At 42.0% G+C, this 20306-nt stretch overlaps 1 protein-coding gene across 1 annotated transcript; it reads right to left on the bottom strand.

The window, feature by feature from the left end:
* Positions 1 to 8316: 8316 nt before the first annotated feature.
* On the bottom strand, positions 8317 to 16945 carry LOC124111966 (mitochondrial amidoxime-reducing component 1-like). Its single transcript, XM_046471896.2, has 6 exons — positions 16586 to 16945; positions 15277 to 15453; positions 14045 to 14219; positions 10648 to 10788; positions 9368 to 9504; positions 8317 to 8899 (listed from the first exon to the last, which is right to left on the bottom strand). Exons 1-6 carry the CDS (start codon positions 16825 to 16827, stop codon positions 8794 to 8796), a joined length of 978 nt encoding a protein of 325 aa, XP_046327852.1. The 5' UTR covers positions 16828 to 16945; the 3' UTR covers positions 8317 to 8793.
* Between the last annotated feature and the right edge of the window lie 3361 nt (positions 16946 to 20306).

The raw sequence follows: 20306 nt of genomic DNA, 5'->3' as shown, positions 1-20306 counted from the left end.
TAATAATATATACTAAACAACAAAAGATCCTGTGCAATAAATAAGATTTAATGCAAAGTTATGTTTTTTACCAAATCTGAAACAATTTCTGTTTGCAACAGATAAAAGACTCCAGTAAATGTTCAAATGGTTTAATTTGTCATACTAAATGTTTCTGAATCAGCTCCAAGTCATATGGTCTATGGCGAATGTGGTAGATACCCGTTATATATTTGTTCATATTTACGTTTACTCAGATACTGGCTCAAAATAACAGAGATGTCGTGGGAACGAATCCCAAGAAAATGCTACGAAATGCTTGTCTATCGTGATAGTGTTGGTTACGTAACCTGGGCATCAAACATTAAGCATTTACTCTTCTCTCACGGCTTTGGATATGTTTGGCTAAATCAAAGCGTTGGAGACAAAATGTATTTTCTTAGCTCTTTTAAGCAGGTAGCAATTGATATGTTTACTCAAAACTGGAGGTCGTCACTAGATAACAGTACACGCTACGACGTCTATAAAACCTTTAAATATTGTCTAACACCAGAGGTTTACCTGCATACTATAACAGAGAGAAAAATTAGAGACACATTTATTAAACTCAGGCTAGGGTTAAATGATTTGATGTGCAACAGGGGTCGCTTCTCCTCTATTCCTAAGGATATGCGTTTTTGTCCATTCTGCGAAAACCATATTGAAAACAAATTACACTTTTTGTTTATATGTCCAATTTACGACACCCTAAGATTGAAATGTATGCCTGATATCACTAAGAACCACTATTCCATGAACAAAATATTATCTTTTAATGGTATCCCTAGTCAAAAATTAACTAAGATATTACAATACATCTATAAAAGTCTACGAGTGCGTAGTAAATTACTTAGTAAATCCGATATGTCCAGAAATAATTAGTTGTTTTGAAACTTTCGCATCTAATTCAGGAGTATCTACATTTCATTTTTGTCTGTTTGTTTCTACTAGAAATGCATATACATCTAAATTGTCAAATTGTCATGACATGATGAGTATATTACTGATAGATCCTTTTGTATTGAACGTCGTGCTATGGCTGAAAGCCTTTGCGACGTAAAACTTCATATTTCCATTCCATTCCTTTTGTATTCCTTTTGTATTTTATACTACTACTGCTGCCACTGTGGTTATTACCACTGTTATTACAATACCTCTATTACATGTCAAGCATCATATTAGTTATCCAATAATTATATAATGCGCTGTACAGCTGTAAATGATATTGTTTATCTGTATGTATATATGGGCAAATGGCCTTTCATACAATAAAGATTGATTGATTGACTTCAGAAAATGCGTGATTTCATAAAAAACATGAACATGCCAAAATGTTAATTTACAAATCAATAGTGTGTGTGTCCACCTCTGGCTGCAATGCAAGCAACACGTCTTCGTCTCATGGAATAGACCAGGCGTCGCACAAAGTCCTGTGGGATATCTGTCCATATCTGCTGGAGCATGTTTGAAGTTCCTGCTGTGTCTGTGGAACACGTGGTTGACGTCGAAGGCGCCGATCCATCTCATCCCATATGTGCTCGATTGGTGAGAGATCAGGGGAGTGAGCCGGCCAGGGGATGACAATTACGTTAGTTTGTTGAAGAGAATCCTGAACAAGTCGAACAATATGAGACCGGGCATTGTCATGTTGAAAGGTAATGCCTGGGCCATGACGACGACAAAACGGTAGAACAACAGGGCCAGTGATCTCGTCGCGGTAGCGCTGTCCATTGAGATTTCCCTCTACCACTATCAAACAGGTCCTCTGTCTTGCTGTAATCCCACCCCATACGGATTAATAAATAATATAGCAGCGTATAAAAGTGGTAATGCGGAACTAAAGCGGAATACACTTTCTTCTTTTATGCATATCGCTCATGAAAAAATGCAATTCCTATAAAAATGGTCGTGTTGCTTATTATCTGTAATTACTGCCCATTGCCAAGTTTAATTTCTAACCATGATATCACTCCCAAATGTATTATTTAATTGTCTATCATATCATAACCTTTGTGAGGTGGTGACATGTTTAATAACAGAGTAAATTTTCTGTTAAAAAGCTATCTTGGCCACTTCTGAACACAGTGTTTCCTATAAAATAGCAAAAGCCAAATGAAAATAAGATTCCATTAATTGTAATTCTCTACGGTGTTTATCCCAGTTCTGGTCGTATCCCAGTTCTGGTCACTACAGACGTACTTGTGAAATGTAGGGCATACGTATCATGATGGATTCCTAGCAACCTGTGCCTGCCATACGAGGCGACTGGTGGGTGGACAGGTTCGGTTACATCGTACGCGGGCATCGAGGGGATGTTGCTCAAAATAACTATCACTGGTTTGTCTGGTCAAGACTAAATTATTAACAGATTGCCGTCATGTATGATCATATATATTACTGCAATATTGCAGAGAGTGACACAAACAAACAAACAAACACCAAATGTTTTATGAGAATAATGGTAGATGTAGTAAAAGGTTCATACAATGGACAATCATTTTACTGATGAAGTATTAACAATTTTATTGATATATTTAGCGCCATAAGGAGGGTTAAATAAATAACACAAATTACCTTTCCTGTGTATTAGCTGAGACATAGATGAAAAATATTTAGACTGTCATAAAATAGACTAACAATAATCGCAGAAATAAGTATATATATAAATATAATAAAATAATTTTATTATGAAACTGATATAAAAAAGATGATGGACTAACATGGACTTTATTATTTTATTATATATTACATGTACACCGAGTGATCATTTATCTCATTTTGGTATATATATATATATATATATATATATATATATATATATATATATATACCAAAATAAAAAGTAAACTCCAAATGGAGCCGAGAACTATACTTAATTTCCTTGAGCTGAGGCAATATAGACTTGTCAAATCATTCCAGACTTGAATTTTCAGAAATCATTTGCATTAATTTTAATTTTCCATCACAGAACAAAATATGTAGTGTATGTGTGGTCATGTATTTTAAATTGTAGTCGACTTCAAAGTGAGGGTAGAAGAGGAGGGACATATTTGTCCCCGTGGCATCCAAGGGGTAATGCGAATATGTAAATAAGTGTTTAATGAAACATTGAGTAAAAACGAAACGCTAATTTATTGTCCGACATTGCTCATCCTCACGATATGGGTGAGGAGGGGAGATAATACAGATTGTTCCACTCGGTGATTCCCCACGAAAAGTATTTCCGGTCAAAATTAGTGTCAACCTCAAAAGGTGAAGTTTATACTTTGAAAATGAACGGTTCATATGATCAGCAATAAACCAATCACATCACCGGAAATCCCTTAAATTTCAAAATAAGAATTTATATATAAATACGTTATTTCACTAACCTAAACTGAGAAGCAAACGCAACGTTGCCAACCGAACTTGTTTGTTCTTTAAACCAGAATATGACCAATGTCAAGGTAGATGCTTGTATAGTCAAAAGACTTGTAATTAAAACTGAATTAACAATATCGTTACAAGTCATACCTTGAATTTGAACAAACATGAAGGTATTGTGTCTACGGTTTGGAGGAAGAGGTCACAAACATGAAGGTATTGTGTCTACAGTTTGGAGGAAGAGGTTACAAACATGAAAGTATTGTGTCTACGGTTTGGAGGAAGAGGTCACAAACATGAAGGTATTGTGTCTACGGTTTGGAGGAAGAGGTCACAAACATGAAGGTATTGTGTCTACAGTTTGGAGGAAGAGGTCACACACATGAAGGGATTGTGTCAACAGTTTGGAGGAAGAGGTCACACACATGAAGGGATTGTGTCTACAGTTTGGAGGAAGAGGTCACAAACATGAAGGTATTGTGTCTACAGTTTGGAGGAAGAGGTCACAAACATGAAAGTATTGTGTCTACAGTTTGGAGGAAGAGGTCACAAACATGACGGTATTGTGTCTACTGTTTGGAGGAAGAGGTCACAAACATGAAGGTATTGTGTCTACAGTTTGGAGGAAGAGGTCACAAACATGAAGGTATTGTGTCTACAGTTTGGAGGAAGAGGTCACAAACATGAAGGTATTGTGTCTACAGTTTGGAGGAAGAGGTCACAAACATGAAGGTATTGTGTCTACAGTTTGGAGGAAGAGGTCACAAACATGAAGGTATTGTGTCTACAGAATGGAGGAAGAGGTCACAAACATGAAGGTATTGTGTCTACAGTTTGGAGGAAGAGGTCACAAACATGTAGGGATTGTGTCTACAGTTTGGAGGAAGAGGTCACAAACATGAAGGTATTGTGTCTACAGTTTGGAGGAAGAGATCAGTTGTTCAGTAATCGATCAACCATCAAGACAGAAATTAGCACATGTAAGTCACATGTAAGTCACACTTGTCAGTCTATATCGCGTATGCCTACCACCCCAACTCGACAACGGGCCGAATATGTGATTTGTTTGTTTGGGGTTTGTTTTTGTTTTTTTTGTTTAACGCCGCACTCAGCAATATTCCAGTAATCGAGTCTGGACCAGACAATCCAGTGATTGACATCATGAGCATCGATCCACGCAATTGGGATCGATGACATGCATCAACCAAGTCAGGGAGCCTGACCACCCGATCCCGTTAGTCGCCTCTTACGACAAGCATAGTCGCCTTAAAATCTAACTGAAATCAGATCTTAGTTCTCGTTATCGCCAAACAAAGATCTGAGGACAATTTTAATCGAGAACTGTGTCAACATATTTTTCAAGCGTGGACTGAAATGGAAGTCACCAGGTTGAAACGAGTGCCGTAAATCTCGAGAAAGCTGCTTTCTAATTGGGTGATGTCGACTTCTTGTTATAGTTATTTCAGTGGTCGGTCAAAGTTCGCGAAAGGTCGTTCTGACGTGACCCGTAATGGGATGTCCTCTGATCTTTGTTGAGCGGCAGCGAGAACATAGATCTGATTTTAATGAGATTGTATTCCAGCTATATGACGGCGGTCTGTAAATAATCGAGTCTGGTCCAGACAATCCTGTGATTGACATCATGAGCATCGATCCACGCAATTGGGATACGATGACATGCATCAACCAAGTCAGGGAGCCTGACCACCCGATCCTGTTAGTCGCCTCTTACGACAAGCATAGACGCCTTTTACAGCAAGCATGAATGGTGATTTTAATAAGGAAATTAAAGGAGGTAATGTGTTCATAGACTGGTTGGAACAGCAGCTATTGCCCATTTTAAACAGCCTCAGTGTCATTATCATGGATAAGGCCAGTTAATATAACGTCTGGGAATCAGATACTGTCGCCCAAACCATGAGTAGCCTGAAGGCGACCATACAGCAATATATGACATTGTCGACTTCAGACCATATGAAACGAAAGTTCAACTTCTGGAGAAAATTCAGCTGAATAAGAAACCAGTAAAGTACAAGACATATGTGCTGGTGGCACAACATTGCCACGTTGTCTTACGTACGCCAGTCAGACATTTTGAGCTCAACCCTATTGAGCTTACCTTGGCTAACTGTAAAGGGTTCGTGGAAAGACACAGCACAACATTCAAACTCACACATGTCAAAGGGAGGATCAACGCAGTCTTTGATAGATATCAGCCTTGTTGAACCAGTTATCACACCTTTGGGTGATAGTACAGATTCATATACGTCATCAGCGGAAGCCGGATCTTGTCTCTCATACTGTCCAAGATACAAAACTGACCGAAAACTGCCAAGCTTATCTACACAACACGCCGACATGGAGCTCAAATATTGCTGAGAGCGGCGTTAAACAACAAACAAAATGTATGTACTCGAACATACCCAATATCTGTGATATCTGCCAATATTTGTACAAGTATCACTTGTTATCAGCGTTATCACTATCCCCCTCCATGGGCCACATTAGAATGTTTTTTGTTCATATAGTAGTGAATATAAATTATTAAAAAAAAGAGTCCTACCTTCTAAATCTATGTGTTCTAATATTGAATACTGGACGCGTCCACACGTTCTGCCACAGAATACGAATGTTCTATTTCGGACAGTACGTGTTCTATTGCTGAACGCCTATGATCTGTTGTAGAACGCGCGTTTTCTTCTGGAAGAGCTCCATGCACATTAGCAGAAATAATGTGCTGAATATCGTCAGATAAATTAAAATTCGACCATATATTTGTGTTTTCGGAATATCTATTTTTGAGAAGAAGAGAGGCTGCTAAATTGTAAGTCAAACAGATATTGTGTATAGCAAGGGTGATATTTTAGGTTTGATGAATAATAAATAGTTTATACACAAGGCATACTTTGTGTTAATAATAACTCAAATGTAATCTGACTAAATACAAGAACATTATTGAAATACAGCTCAGTAGTAATCCATGGAAATACCTTGCCAGCATTGCGGGACATTTACATGTATCAGAACACTGTCATTCTGTTGGCTAATTTTACCTCGAGCATTATTGTGTGCTATGGAACGTATTCGGTCTGTTTGCTGAACACACGCCTTCTCACCTAGCAGCACACTAATGTTATACGCGAGAACACGTGTTTCATTAACAGAACGTCAGTGTTCTGTTTTTCTAACTAGCATTCAAAGCTGCCCATGCCCCGTGAACCACATCCGTTACGTGAGAAAACTGACGTGACGTCGCATTTATTTGACGCTACAATTTCCTATCATCTGTGGGGTATCTGTGGTAAGTATCCTTCCAGGAATACTTTTGTTTCATATTTGATCCTTACCCGAAATTGTGTATTATTTCGGCTTTAAAATCATATGACATCACATACGAAGTAAAACATGCATAGCAGACGACATATTCCCCACCATTTTAACCGTAATTTCTGTCTTCGTTCCACGTGCATTATTCGCAAATTGTGAGATGAAATCCCAATCCAATTTGCACTTGTGACTATTTGAAAGTTTCCGAAATGATGTTCAAGTAAAACGAATATATATTTCAGGTTCTATAAGAACCCAGACTGATGTTCGTCTTTGAACATGCAAATGCATCGACATCGACGGAGAGTTGTGTGAGTATGTAATGAACAAAAAGAACTAAACATGCACAGGACATGGTTTTTTTGTTATGATGTGAAATATGTCAGAGAAACAGACTCACGTTGTTTTGTTGTTTCTATTACAGAGTGCATTGCAGAAAATCTGTACCATGGACATTACTGAACATAGCACACGTCTACGCAAAGGAGGAAAAGAGTGAGTGAGTATGCTTTTACGCCGCTTTTAGCATTATTCCAGCAATATCACGGCGGAGGACACCAGAAATGGGCTTCACACATTGTACCCATGTCGGGAATCGAACCTGGGTCTTCGGCGTGACGAGCCAACGCTTAACCACTAGGCTACCCGACCGCCCCAGGAGGAAAAGAAACAAGGAGTCAGTTTTGTAAATCAATTAAGGTACTTGTGTATAATTTGCTCTAGTCTATATCCCAGTAAGTGATAACTTTGTTAGTCAAATGTTGGCAAAACATTTGGCAACTTGTAAATAATGAAACAAATGTGATTGTCACGGTAATCTTGCGTTTACTACCGAACATTCATTAGAATAATGTCTTATGTTTGTTTGTTTTGTTTGATAAATAGATGACTGTGACAAAATAAATGTTTGGTGTTGTAGTAGAATGTTGCGGATTCATATTTGACATGAAATTTTCCCAAGCATGCTATGGTCATGTCGCTGTTACGAACATCCTTTTTGGGGAGATGTATCTGCGAAGTGCATGCGCTTCGTGAAAGACTTGAAAGTATGGAAGTATGTTTCAATTTTCTTCACGACAGTTTGTTTCATGAAAAGCTCTGACTTACATATTTATGGGACTTGAATATCCACATGATCATGACAAATATAGATAATAATGAATTCGTGGTTACAGTTCAGAATTTCGTCCGTGTGATTTTATGCCACAGAATATGAATGGATGTGAGGCTATGGTTTGAATTCTTACGCCTTGAAAAACCCTTATATTCGACACGCACGATCATTTGTCATTTCACTATTGTGGAAGCACGTGTCTGAGAACGTGCAGTGTTCTGCATCTCGGTCTAGAACGCATTACAGGCGTTCTAAAAGTGTTACACCGGCACAACACGTTGAAACGTTCTAATGTTCTATGTTTGTAGAACACTCCTATTCTGGGTCGAGAACATGCCGTGATGGCCGTTCAGAATATTTTCACATGAACGCGTTCTAAAAGTGTTAATCCATGTGTTCTGTCTTGTGTTCTGAAGTAGAACACCTTGGTTTAGAGTGTATATAAAGCAGAAGAAGAAAAATGATTAACTGTGAAATTGTTACACAAAAAAACCTTCTCTTGAAAAAATAATTTATGGTACCAATTCTCGATCTCTCGTATCTCTGAGATAAGCTTGCAAAGTTTCATTCATGTAATGTCAGTAGATTCTGAGAATACGTGTCCCCCATTGCAGACACTATGCACTAAGTTGAAAACATGTAGCAAGAGAAGTACCTCTGGAATAAAATAATTTACGGGACCAATTTTCGAATACAGTCTAGGATAGGATACAGAGGAGGATAAACTCAAATCTGAGGTATGAAGGGACACGGTTATCGGTTATCCTTCTGGTAGAAGACCTGGGTGCCATTACAAAAAACAACCTTAGCGCTACGACTGTCGTAAGTCTATGTTAAGATATGGGAGTTACGATCACCTCAGCGATAGGATCGCTTTGTAGTGTGTACAACGACACCCTTGGTTGCACACAGCTGCTTTGTCCTTGTGTTATTTAATGCATCCTTTGTGATTGAAACAAGGGGGGATAACTCTAAAAAGCGTATATCGGATCCCCGACCCGGACCACGCCTGGCGTGATGAACGTGGCGTTTACACCAAAGGCAGGCTTCACTCCATATGGCTCCTTCCTCCGGAATCTGAAACAGAAACAGACTGGACCTCAAACTTCTGAGCCAAAAAATATTACATCTCTTCGCTTTCAAGGCACTGATAGCAACGGTCGGCCACCTGTGAAGATCCGGATTAGAATAGGTCTTCAGCAACCCTTTCTTGTCGTAGGAGGCGACAAACTGGACCGGGTGGCCAGGCCCGCTGACTTGGTTCATGGATATAATCGTATCCCAACTGGATTGATCTATGTCCATGATATCACTTACTGGATTGTCAGTTCCAGACTCGACTTTTTACAGACCGCCGTCTTATAGCTGGACTATTGCTGAGTGCGGCGTTAAACAAAATGTACAGCCAAAACCAAACTTTCAGGTTTCCTAAAAAGGTAATATTAATACAAATTGAAAATATCGTTATGTTTCTCTATTTAACTGATGTTAATCAAAACTCGCAAGGTTATTTTTAAACATTATGTGTGCGATCACATGACTCACGTTCTGAGCGTTTTAAGAGGTTCCTCGTCTTTGTCCTTGACCCCTTTTATCTGGTCCACCGTGGTCAGGATACAGCGCGTGCAGGCGTCCAGCGTCCGCAGTCTGGCTTGACCAATATGTATCTCCTTCCAGTCATCCTGTTACAGATATGTCATTATCACACGTTGCCACAATGGCATCAGGAGGATGAGTGAAGAGGACTTGAGTCGTCAGAATACCATCCTCGATTAGCCAGTGCATTAAAGTGAGTGAGTGACTGAGTTTAACGCCGCCTTGAACAGTATTCAAGTTATATCACGGCTAGTGAGCTTAATGTGGGAGGAAAGCCCGGAGTGATGCAGGTCTCAGACGTTTACCACTTCGGTGAAACCAACGAGCACGGGTATGGTGCGGACAAACCTAGAAACATAATCAGGGCGAACCGGATTCGTACATACCACCATAGGTGTCTGGAGCCCCAGGGGAGGCAACTCTGCATTGCGAATTGCGGTGCCTTAGATATCTGGGCCACCCCATATCCTTATAATGTGTGACCTGTATGATGGTGAGTGCCCTGACTTTGCGATTGCTCTCAACCACTGGTTTAGACTGGATAATTTACAAAGCACCATGGTGTATCTGGATCAATGCTATCCCTAATGTTAAACAACAGTAACCGGCAACTGGTTCTACTGGAAATATATGAATTTGGACATACAGTTTCACATTTGGAAGTTTTGACTTCAAGTTTTAGGAGTTTCCACAAGGATGGGGATGTCACATTGCAACTTGTACATTCAGTCGGGGATCACTATTGTATACTATTCAAAAAGCTAAAGGCCACCAGGTTCTTTCATACTGCTATAGTTAATCTATCATCGCATGACTGATTAACTTTAGTGGTATAAAAGAATCGGGTGGTACTATTTAGTAGTATACATGAGTATTTCAATGAAACGAAAGAATCATTCAGGTTGAAGTTTTCTGTCATTGGGGTTTCCAATCCGACATGAGTGAGTGAGTGAGTATGGTGTTAACCTGCTTTAACCTGCAATATCAGAGCGGGGGACACCAGAAATGGGATTCACTCATTGTACCCATGTGGGGAGTGACGAGCGAACGCTTTTACCACTAGGCTACCCCACCGCCCCTCCCACCCGACGAACCCCACCTGGATCCCCCGGTGAAACCGGTACAGGTACACATGGAAACTTGGGAAACACATAGGCACTGTTGCATCTTATTCAATCTCACGATGTGAAGTGCGTTGAGTATCTGTCTCAAGTATCTGCCTCAAGTACCTCTGCAAACGGACCACAGTCGTCCACGATGATGTTGGCTCTGAAGTTGAGGATGGGCACGGGGCTTGCTAGTCTGTCGTTGAGAGCTCGCAAGGAGGCGTTGGAGAGGACCATGTAGGAACAGTAGTCCGAGAAGGCTGTCTGGAATACATTGAGAAAGACGGTTGTTAACCTCGCAAGTCGCATCGAAAACGAAATAAGTGAAATAATGGAATTCCTGAAAAAAGAAGTGTTTTCCACTATAAATCAATTATTATTGAGCTCCGATACAGAAGAATTCTCTTGATATATATCAATGAGTCATGCAGAAATCCGCAATAATTGAGTTGAGATCTGGAGAGCATAGTTCTCTTCGATACCCCAGTCACCATATTTCCACACCGACCCCCTCTAACCCGATCTTTAACAAGCCCAACCTCACCATATCTCCACACTGACCCCCTCTAACCCGATCTTTAACAAGCCCAACCTCACCATATTTCCACACCGACCCCCTCTAACCCGATTTTTAACAAGCCCAACCTCACCATATTTCCACACCGACCCCCTCTAACCCGATCTTTAACAAGCCCAACCTCACCATATCTCCACACTGACCCCCTCTAACCAGATCTTTAACAAGCCCAACCTCACCATATCTCCACACTGACCCCCTCTAACCAGATCTTTAACAAGCCCAACCTCACCATATCTCCACACCGACCCCCTCTAACCAGATCTTTAACAAGCCCAACCTCACCATATCTCCACACCGACCCCTTTTAACCAGATCTTTAACAAGCCTGACCTCACCATATCTCCACACCGACCCCTTTTAACCAGATCTTTAACAAGCCCAACCTCACAAAATCTCCACACCGACCCCCTCTAACCAGATCTTTAACAAGCCTGACCTCACCATATCTCCACACCGACCCCTTTTAACCAGATCTTTAACAAGCCCAACCTCACCATATCTCCACACTGACCCCTATAACCAGATCTTTAACAAGCCCAACCTCACCATATCTCCACACCGACCCCCTCTAACCAGATCTTTAACAAGCCCAACCTCACCATATCTCCACACCGACCCCTTTTAACCAGATCTTTAACAAGCCTGACCTCACCATATCTCCACACCGACCCCTTTTAACCAGATCTTTAACAAGCCCAACCTCACAAAATCTCCACACCGACCCCCTCTAACCAGATCTTTAACAAGCCCAATCTCACATATCTCCACACCGACCCCCTCTAACCAGATCTTTAACAAGCCCAACCTCACCATATCTCCACACCAACCTCCTCTAACCAGATCTTTAACAAGCCCAACCTCACCATATCTCCACACCGACCCCCTCCAACCAGATTTTTAACAAGCCCAACATCACCATATCTCCACACTGACCCCTCTAAACAGATCTTTAACAAGCCCGACCTCACCATATCTCCACACTAACCTCCTCTAACCAGATCTTTAACAAGCCCAACCTCACCATATCTCAACACCGACCACCTCTTACCAGATCTTTAACAAGCCCGACCTCACCATATCTCCACACTGACCCCTCTAACCAGATCTTTAACAAGCCCGACCTCACCATATCTCCACACCGACCCCTCTAACCAGATCTTTAACAAGCCCGACCTCACCATATCTCCACACCGACCCCCTCCAACCAGATCTTTAACAAGCCCAATCTCACCATATCTCCACACTGACCCCTCTAACCAGATCTTTAACAAGCCCAACCTCACCATATCTCCACACTGACCCCTTTTAACCAGATCTTTAACAAGCCCAATCTCACCATATCTCCACACCGACCCCCTCTAACTCGATCTTTAACAAGCCCAATCTCACCATATCTCCACACCGACCCTCTCTAACCAGATCTTTAACAAGCCCAACCTCACCATATCTCCACACCGACCCCCTCTAACCAGATCTTTAACAAGTCCAACCTCACCATATCTCTGTGGCAGTGTTGTATATGTGCATATTTTCTGTATTTTATATATTTGTATACATGGTATACATATAATGTTTTGTAATGAAATGGTGTTTTAACCTTTAATTATGTTGAATTAAATAAACCTGTATGGCTGCTGTATTCTACAGCTCTGTATAACGACTTGTTCTCTGCGTGGAGTTTTATTTTATTTTAACTTCTACTGGTTGTGGGGTAGAGTAGGTAGCTTGGGTCGGTCCTTTGTTTAGTATAGCTTGCGCCTGATTGGCCTTGTTTCAAATACTAACACCCAGCATTTAACCAGCACACCAGCCGCTACACCTTGCCATGCGGACAACAAATTTCTGCTCTGTGTAGTATTTTCATCTGAGACCGTCCAAATAGATGCAGGCACCATAAGTCCTGTCACATTGCGTTGGTGAACACAGTTCCCGCCCCAGTTTCACCTACAGGGGCGATTGTGTGTTCTGATAATAAATCCTCACGACAATTAACGACCTGTGTTATTCATAAACACCCCCGGTTACATCTCCACACCGACCCCCTCTAACCAGATCTTTAACAAGCCTGACCTCACCATATCTCCACACCGACCTCCTCTAACCAGATCTTTAACAAGCCCAACCTCACCATATCTCAACACTGACCCCTCTAACCAGATCTTTAACAAGCCCAACCTCACCATATCTCCACACAGACCCCCTCCAACCAGATCTTTAACAAGCCCAACCTCACCATATCTCCACACCGACCCCTTTTAACCAGATCTTTAACAAGCCCAACCTCACCATGTCTCCACACCGACCCCTTTTAACCAGATCTTTAACAAGCCCAATCTCACCATATCTCCACACTGACCCCCTCTAACCCGATCTTTAACAAGCCAAACCTCACCATATATCTCCACACCGACCCCTTTTAACCAGATCTTTAACAAGCCCAACCTCACCATATCTCCACACTGACCCCTATAACCAGATCTTTAACAAGCCCGACCTCACCATATCTCCACACCGACCCCTTTTAACCAGATCTTTAACAAGCCAAACCTCGCCATATCTCTGAATGACCCCAACTCGTCAGATTTTTAACTGACCTAAAACCAGGCCTCTAACTGACCCAAACCCCTACTCGCCAAATTTCCAACCATTCACGACTCACCAAATATCCAAGTGACCCCCTTTTTACCAGATCTCCAACTGACCCCCCTTACCAAATATCCAACTAAGCACAATTCGACAGACTTCCAACTGATCAAAACTTATCAGATCTCAAACAAAGCCCAATAGGCCAGGGACCCGTTCCTCAAAGCGATCTTAGCACGAAGGCGATCGTAAGGCCCATACTTTAACATGATGGTCGTGCTACGATCGCTTTGAGGAACGGGGCTCAGGTCTTAAACTGACCCCAGCTTATCCGATTTCAAAATAAAATCAACTCACCAGATCTCCAGGTAATGCCGGATGCTCCCACAACTTTTTGCCATAGTAGGAGTCTCTCTTCTCCAGTGAGGGCGCAGAGAAGTGGAGCCTGAGACCGGCCCTGTTGAAGTACTTGCACAGCCATTGGGCGGCCTCCGCCCCACAATCTAGGGAGTCAACGGTGTCCGTCTTTACACTGAACATATCAAACGAATCGGCCTTAAGTTCATGCAAAGGTGTAACTTTTTATCTTGACCCTTACGTTTGATGATGGATATCACATTTGAAATGATAAAGACATATCTTTTTCTAAACCACGCCCCTAAATAGGGTTCGTTTTGGAAGCCGATTTCCGAGCTTGTGATTTCAGCCCTTTCACTTGGGCAACTGAATACTTTCTATCAATGTTATGAATTATTTCCTCTGAAATGATCTTATGTATCCAGGAAAATTGTTATACCAATCAGTGGATTTTCTGTTTCAAACCTAGTCCTTGTTGTTTATAACGATGTCGTGTTATGTTTTGTGAGAGTGTTCTTTAAGGCCGCGCTCAGCCATATTAAAGGTAGATGACGTCGGCCTGTGGAGCCTCGAGAATGAGGTGAGGTGAGGTGAAATGGGGTTTAACGTCGCGTCCAAGATTAGAGCACTTATATAGCGACGTGCATGCACGTGTGTGTGTGGCTGCTTGTACTAGTACGGACTGATGCCGATTTATAGTGCTAGCACACTGAGACACATGCCGCAGTTTAATATGAATACCCCACTCAGACACAGTATACTGACTCCGAGCCGACCAGTCCTTGTTTTAGCCCTTTAATGCCGAGCGCCAGACAGGGTAACAACAAGTACCATCTTTTAACGTATTTTGGTATGACGCGGCCGGGGATCGAACCCCGATCGAACCTTCCGCTCTCCGGGCGGACGCTCTACCACTAGACCACGCCTCGAGAATGATATGAGCAACGTCCCACGCTGTCGATGTCTGATGACAGGCGATGTGTGACGTCCCCGAGCAGCATGTCCGTCAGATCCAATTAGTCGCCTATGACGATCCAGGTTTCTGGGGGCCCATTCTAATACCGATTCCCAAACAGGATGTTTTCATGTTAAGTTATAAAGGAACTTTAAAATGGATGTTTTGAATGGTGGCACAGGTCTGATTCCTCACTAATAATGCACCGCCACCCACCCTCATAGCCACCTCCCCAACTACCAGAACAAACAAACACCACCTTCATCAGGTTACTCACGTGACTTTCTTGACCATAGTTGGTGTGACCTCGGGATTCATGGGTACTTTAAGAGTGGACATCCCCGGTGCGTTCAGGTGCATTATGTCGCCATGAATACTCGGCTCAATGAGCGCCATGGAGGGCACTTGCCGCTGTGTGAGGTACATGCCTGCCTCATCGGCCACAGTCCAGTGTCTAGAATAACAATCAAACTGACCAGTCCACGGACGACTGCGAGAAGAGTTGAGGACATTGGGCGAAGTCATCAATACGACGTTTAATTCCTGACCCCTACCCCATTTGTGTTCTTATGCATAGTATGACATAAAATAGGAATTAACTTCCAGTATCCTAACCTCTATTAACCAGTTTATTATATCTGCATTTATCATAGTGAGTTGGTGAGTTGGGTTTAACGCCGCTTTTAACAGTATTCCAGTTATATCACGGCGTGTCAGCTTAATGTGGGAGGAAAGCCCGAAGTGATGCTGGTCTCAGACGTTTACCACTTTGGTGAAACCCACGAGCACGGGTATGGTGCTGTGAAACCTAGAAACATAATCGGGGCGAACCGGGATTCGAACCCACAATCATAGGTTTCTGGCGTGCCCAAGGGACGCAACTCTGCACAGCGAATCGCGGCGCCTCAGACGACTGAGGCCACCCGTGCCCCCTGCATTTATCATAATAATAAGACGTTATACATTGGATGGATTATTATCGACGGATGTGCCTATGACTCCCATCAGCTTAGAGTGCTTTTAACATATATATATTCTGAAAAAAAGGGAATTTTCATTTAACAAAACATAAATACTGCAGAACTTGCATGTGCATAATTCGGATAGATTTTGAAGCATGTACTCATCACGTATGTACAATGTGGTATAATATATTATATCATATTAATGCTAAAGGGGTTGTTGTCGGCACAGGTAGTACAGATATGTACCCTTCTTTATTCTGATTTTGGTTAGGGTACATTTCTGTATACAGAAACGTACCTGGGGTACATATCTGCAGTACCTTGTGCTGACAACGACACCTTCAGGCATATTACCGTTTCGTTTCATAGTCATGGGCCTTTGTGACTTGGTCCCCATGACAACCACTCAACGTAAGCACAACGAGATCGTGGCTTATCTTGAAATGTCAAACAATAAACACCAGGGCCCTTCGCGTGACAGTGAATAAATAACAGCACCCTCCTGGGCATGACCCACTTTCCCAAGCGCCCCGGTTATATTAAATAATTTGCGATTAAATATTTACAGAACGTAAAGAGTATCAGTTACATGAAAGTCTGCATTGGTGTAGAAGTATATACCTGTCGGTGAGGCCCTTGTACTTGAGCCCAAGACGGGTGCACTCAGCCTCCATAACATTCAGCCCCCGGAAGGATTTCACTGGGTAGACATATAGAGCGGACACCGTTCCGACTCGTCGAAGTTGATGGCGACGGTTGTATTGAACCCAGTAACCGATGGCGTATTTTAAAGCCGCCCCAGCTGCTAGAGTTAGGAATATTCCTGATGAGGAGTCTGATGATATGCTGTCCAGGAACGTCATTGTCCAGCTGCTGCAGGGAAACAAAACAAACGGCCAAACAGCCAGGTGCGCAAGCAGCGTGCGTTGTTTGTTCAGTCCCCGGTGAATAAGTAAATAATTCCTGCGTTCTTATGCAGTGTCAGCGAGCAGATCGGTCACGGATGATGAAGCGTGACTCATCACGTGACATTGAGGTTTACACGATCTGCTCTGAGTGAATGGCCATGTGTCAGATGTTTCGCAAATAAACTATCCAAGTTGGTTATTCCATATACTGTAGTGTGGGCCTTAGGAAGGGATTTCATTGTGCGTGTGTTGGGGGTGGAGGGGTGGGGGCTTTTCCTGACCCCATATTCAATCGTGTGGGACGTGTGGTGTCTGTGTGCACGTGTGTGTGAAGCCAAATCTGATGCCAGATCAGTTCAACTGAGTTATCATTGAGAATAGATCTCATTCGCTCTTTGGTCTCGTTTGTTGGTTAACGCCGCACTCAGCAGCGCGCTTTAGCTTTATAAGTGTCTCTGTAAAGAGTGAGTGAGTATTGTTTTACGACGCTTTTGGCAATATTCCAGCAAGATCACGGCGGGGACACGAATAATGAGCTTCACACATTGTAGACAAGTGGGGAATCGAACCAGTGTCTTCGGTGTTACGTGCAAACGCTTTAACCATTAGGCTACCCTCATCGCCCCTCTCTTTAAAGAAACGGTGTCTAAAATGCTCGGCGACTTCGTTGACGACGTCTTGTCATTGTAGCTCATTAAGTCAATCGCTGGTTTGTCTGTCCCATACTCTTTTATTTACAGACAGCTACCACATTTAGTCTACTGTCCTTGGCGGCGTCGAAATAACATGCACAGACCAAATAACCCAGTGAGGATTACCGGTTAGAATTGGTTGCCAGCAACCTATATGGTTGTTGTACGTTGCGATTTATAGAATTTGGAGGTCAGATCGGTGACTAACTTGATAACAGCATACTTGACCCCGAAGAAGAAGCTCATTGCTACAAAACAGTCGCTGGCTTATCTGGCATAGACACGATTATTTGTGAGTCTCGGTTATAACGCCGCACTCTGCAATATTCCACCCACGTGACGGCGACCTCTACCGGGGCTTCTAACAACTGCTGTATTTCAGTAAAGCTAAGGTGTTATTTTTTTAAACAATTGTTTAATGTTACATTTACACGGTAAACGGATTTTCCATTGGACGAGAAGGCGGTCACGTGACCGTTAACTGACAATTTGATGTTCATACGTTTTCCTTTTTCACGAGACTTCTTAAAATGACAAACACTGATCGACTGGGCCTACTTTCACATTCGTGGGGAAAACCCAGGGAATTCCCTAGCATGAATACATACAGAAGCGTTGTTACTGAATCGTCTTGAATTCAGCGTTTTAGAATACATTGGTCAGTCTATCGGAGAGTTTGACAGCATGCCTGTGCACGAATATCCTCGCTGCGACCGATCCTAGTGAACAACACGAAGAAACGCACACCCAAACTATCAACTTGATCCCTGCCTTGACCGACAGCCTACAACAACCTCTGAATTTACCTCAGAATCTAACACAATTTTAAAATCACCTTTCAATGATCGGCCAACTGATCCATGACGACTATTTATAAATACCTAAATACAGGTTCATTACAATTGAGAAGTCCCGCGAAGATCCGAGTTAGAATAGGTATTCAGCAATCCATGTTTGTCGTTAGAGGAGACTAACTGGATCGGGTGATCAGGCCCGCCGACTTGGTTGATGCATGTGATGTATCCCAATTGCATGGATCGATGCTCGTGACGTCAATCACTGGGTTGTCTGGTCCAGATTCGATTATTTACAGAACGCCGTCATATAGCTGGAATATTTCTGAGTGCGTGGTTAAACAAAACAAAAAACAAAAACAAAAAACAATCGAGAACATTGCCCGTCACTTTGATCTTGTCGGCCATCTTGACGTCCTGTACCAGCATGACCTCATGTTGAAGAAGGGCGGCGGAGGGAAGGGCTGGGGATTATGTTAGTCCCTGAATTCCTCAAGAAATATATACAACTTCCAGTATTAAAACGATATATTCTTCAATGTTGTTGTGTCAGTATATAATTTCAGATGTTTCGACAGACCGTTATGTTTAACTGTGGCACTGCGAGGTGGAACAACTCGGCACAGATGCTTCCAGAGTACGGACATCGCAAACATTTATTTCCAAGGACCGTTCCAAGACATTCAAAACTGCATTGCATAGACATGTTATTTTCACACTTATTGAAAATAATTTGCCATATAACGAAAATCCAGTATCTGTGTATATCCGCTGTCACACAAAACAAGCGATGAGTAAAGGGAAACAACTCCGCTTCGCTTAAATATTGGCATTTGTTTCGGTTTTCCATGTGAGAATTTGCCATGGATCACAAAACATTTCTTTTGTCGTTATTGTTCACAATTAACCAGACTGTTCCAAAAGAAATATTTATCACAGATCACAATTGCTACGAGACATGTTCATATAATTTTGGTTGCCTTAATCAAAATCTCTCTGAAACATACAAAATGAGGTTTGTACCATCTTATTCTTTCGTGAGGAACGGTGCAATACAATTGTTGTTAACAAAGTTTCTGCAACTCAACAGAGGTGGATTTCGGAGCTATCGAAATTCTTCTTTCTATTCCTATGCTTAGGTAGTTGACTGAATTTACCATTTTGACAGATGACCAAAGTAACGCGCACGGTTTACGTCAACGGCATCGTGGGAAATATTTAGGGAAACCAGAATTTAATAGTACGTTAATGAAAACACTTGCATTTAGCCGAGGTTGGGATTTTGGAGATAAAAGGTTGGGAGGAGGGGGTAGACATAATACCCAAGGGCGCAGTTAATATGTAAGGAGTCTAATAAAAACTGGGGGAAAACTGCGCAATCGCCCTTGTAACCAACATCTAATACACCAAGGGATTTACTTGATGTGATACCTGCCGTTGTAGCGATTGTAAAGGGAAATATATTGCATTTCATCAAATGGGAGATGAAGTTGTCAACCATATTGAATGATTTTATGAATGCTTTCTCTGCTGACTCGCACATGCAGTTGGTTCCTTTTAAGTCTGAAGTATGTTTTTGGCTTGTTGCGCCATAAATATTCAACCTTTATAATGGATAAACTGCTGCCTTTGCTTGTATCACAACAGAACGCGACGCTTTCTTGATGGAACTGATCGCATGGAGATTCCTTGGCCCTTGATTCAAACCCTGGTCGTGCTTGTTGCCAGCAAATTTAATCAATAATCACTGGGTTGAACCTATTACTTTCAGAATCATATCTAAACGCACTGAATAAGCTGATTTTTCACCCATTCTTTAATCTGATGGCCACTTATGATGGTCTTTCCAATCAGCAAAAACCTCATGACATGATCTTGCAAAAAATTCCATCAATCCTTCCAAAACATATGTGTAAGATTGATCTTCCTTGCAAAATCTTACTTGTTT

This window comes from Haliotis rufescens, unplaced genomic scaffold (genome assembly GCF_023055435.1).
Source record: "Haliotis rufescens isolate VD_foot unplaced genomic scaffold, xgHalRufe1.0.p SCAF_3, whole genome shotgun sequence".
Taxonomy (NCBI): Eukaryota; Metazoa; Mollusca; class Gastropoda; order Lepetellida; family Haliotidae; genus Haliotis; species Haliotis rufescens.
The sequence above is the reverse complement of the archived record's forward strand: the minus strand, read 5'-3'. Positions and strand labels throughout refer to the sequence as shown.

Excerpts from the sequence above, each read along its gene's own strand:
- LOC124111966 (XM_046471896.2), bottom strand. The coding sequence starts at position 16,827 with ATGACGTTCCTGGACAGCATATCATCAGACTCCTCATCAGGAATATTC. Across the intron at positions 15,454-16,585 it reads TACAAGGGCCTCACCGACAG|ACACTGGACTGTGGCCGATG; the intron begins GTATATACTTCT and ends TTGTTATTCTAG. Across the intron at positions 8,900-9,367 it reads CCTCTTAAAACGCTCAGAAC|ATTCCGGAGGAAGGAGCCAT; the intron begins GTGAGTCATGTG and ends TTTCTGTTTCAG.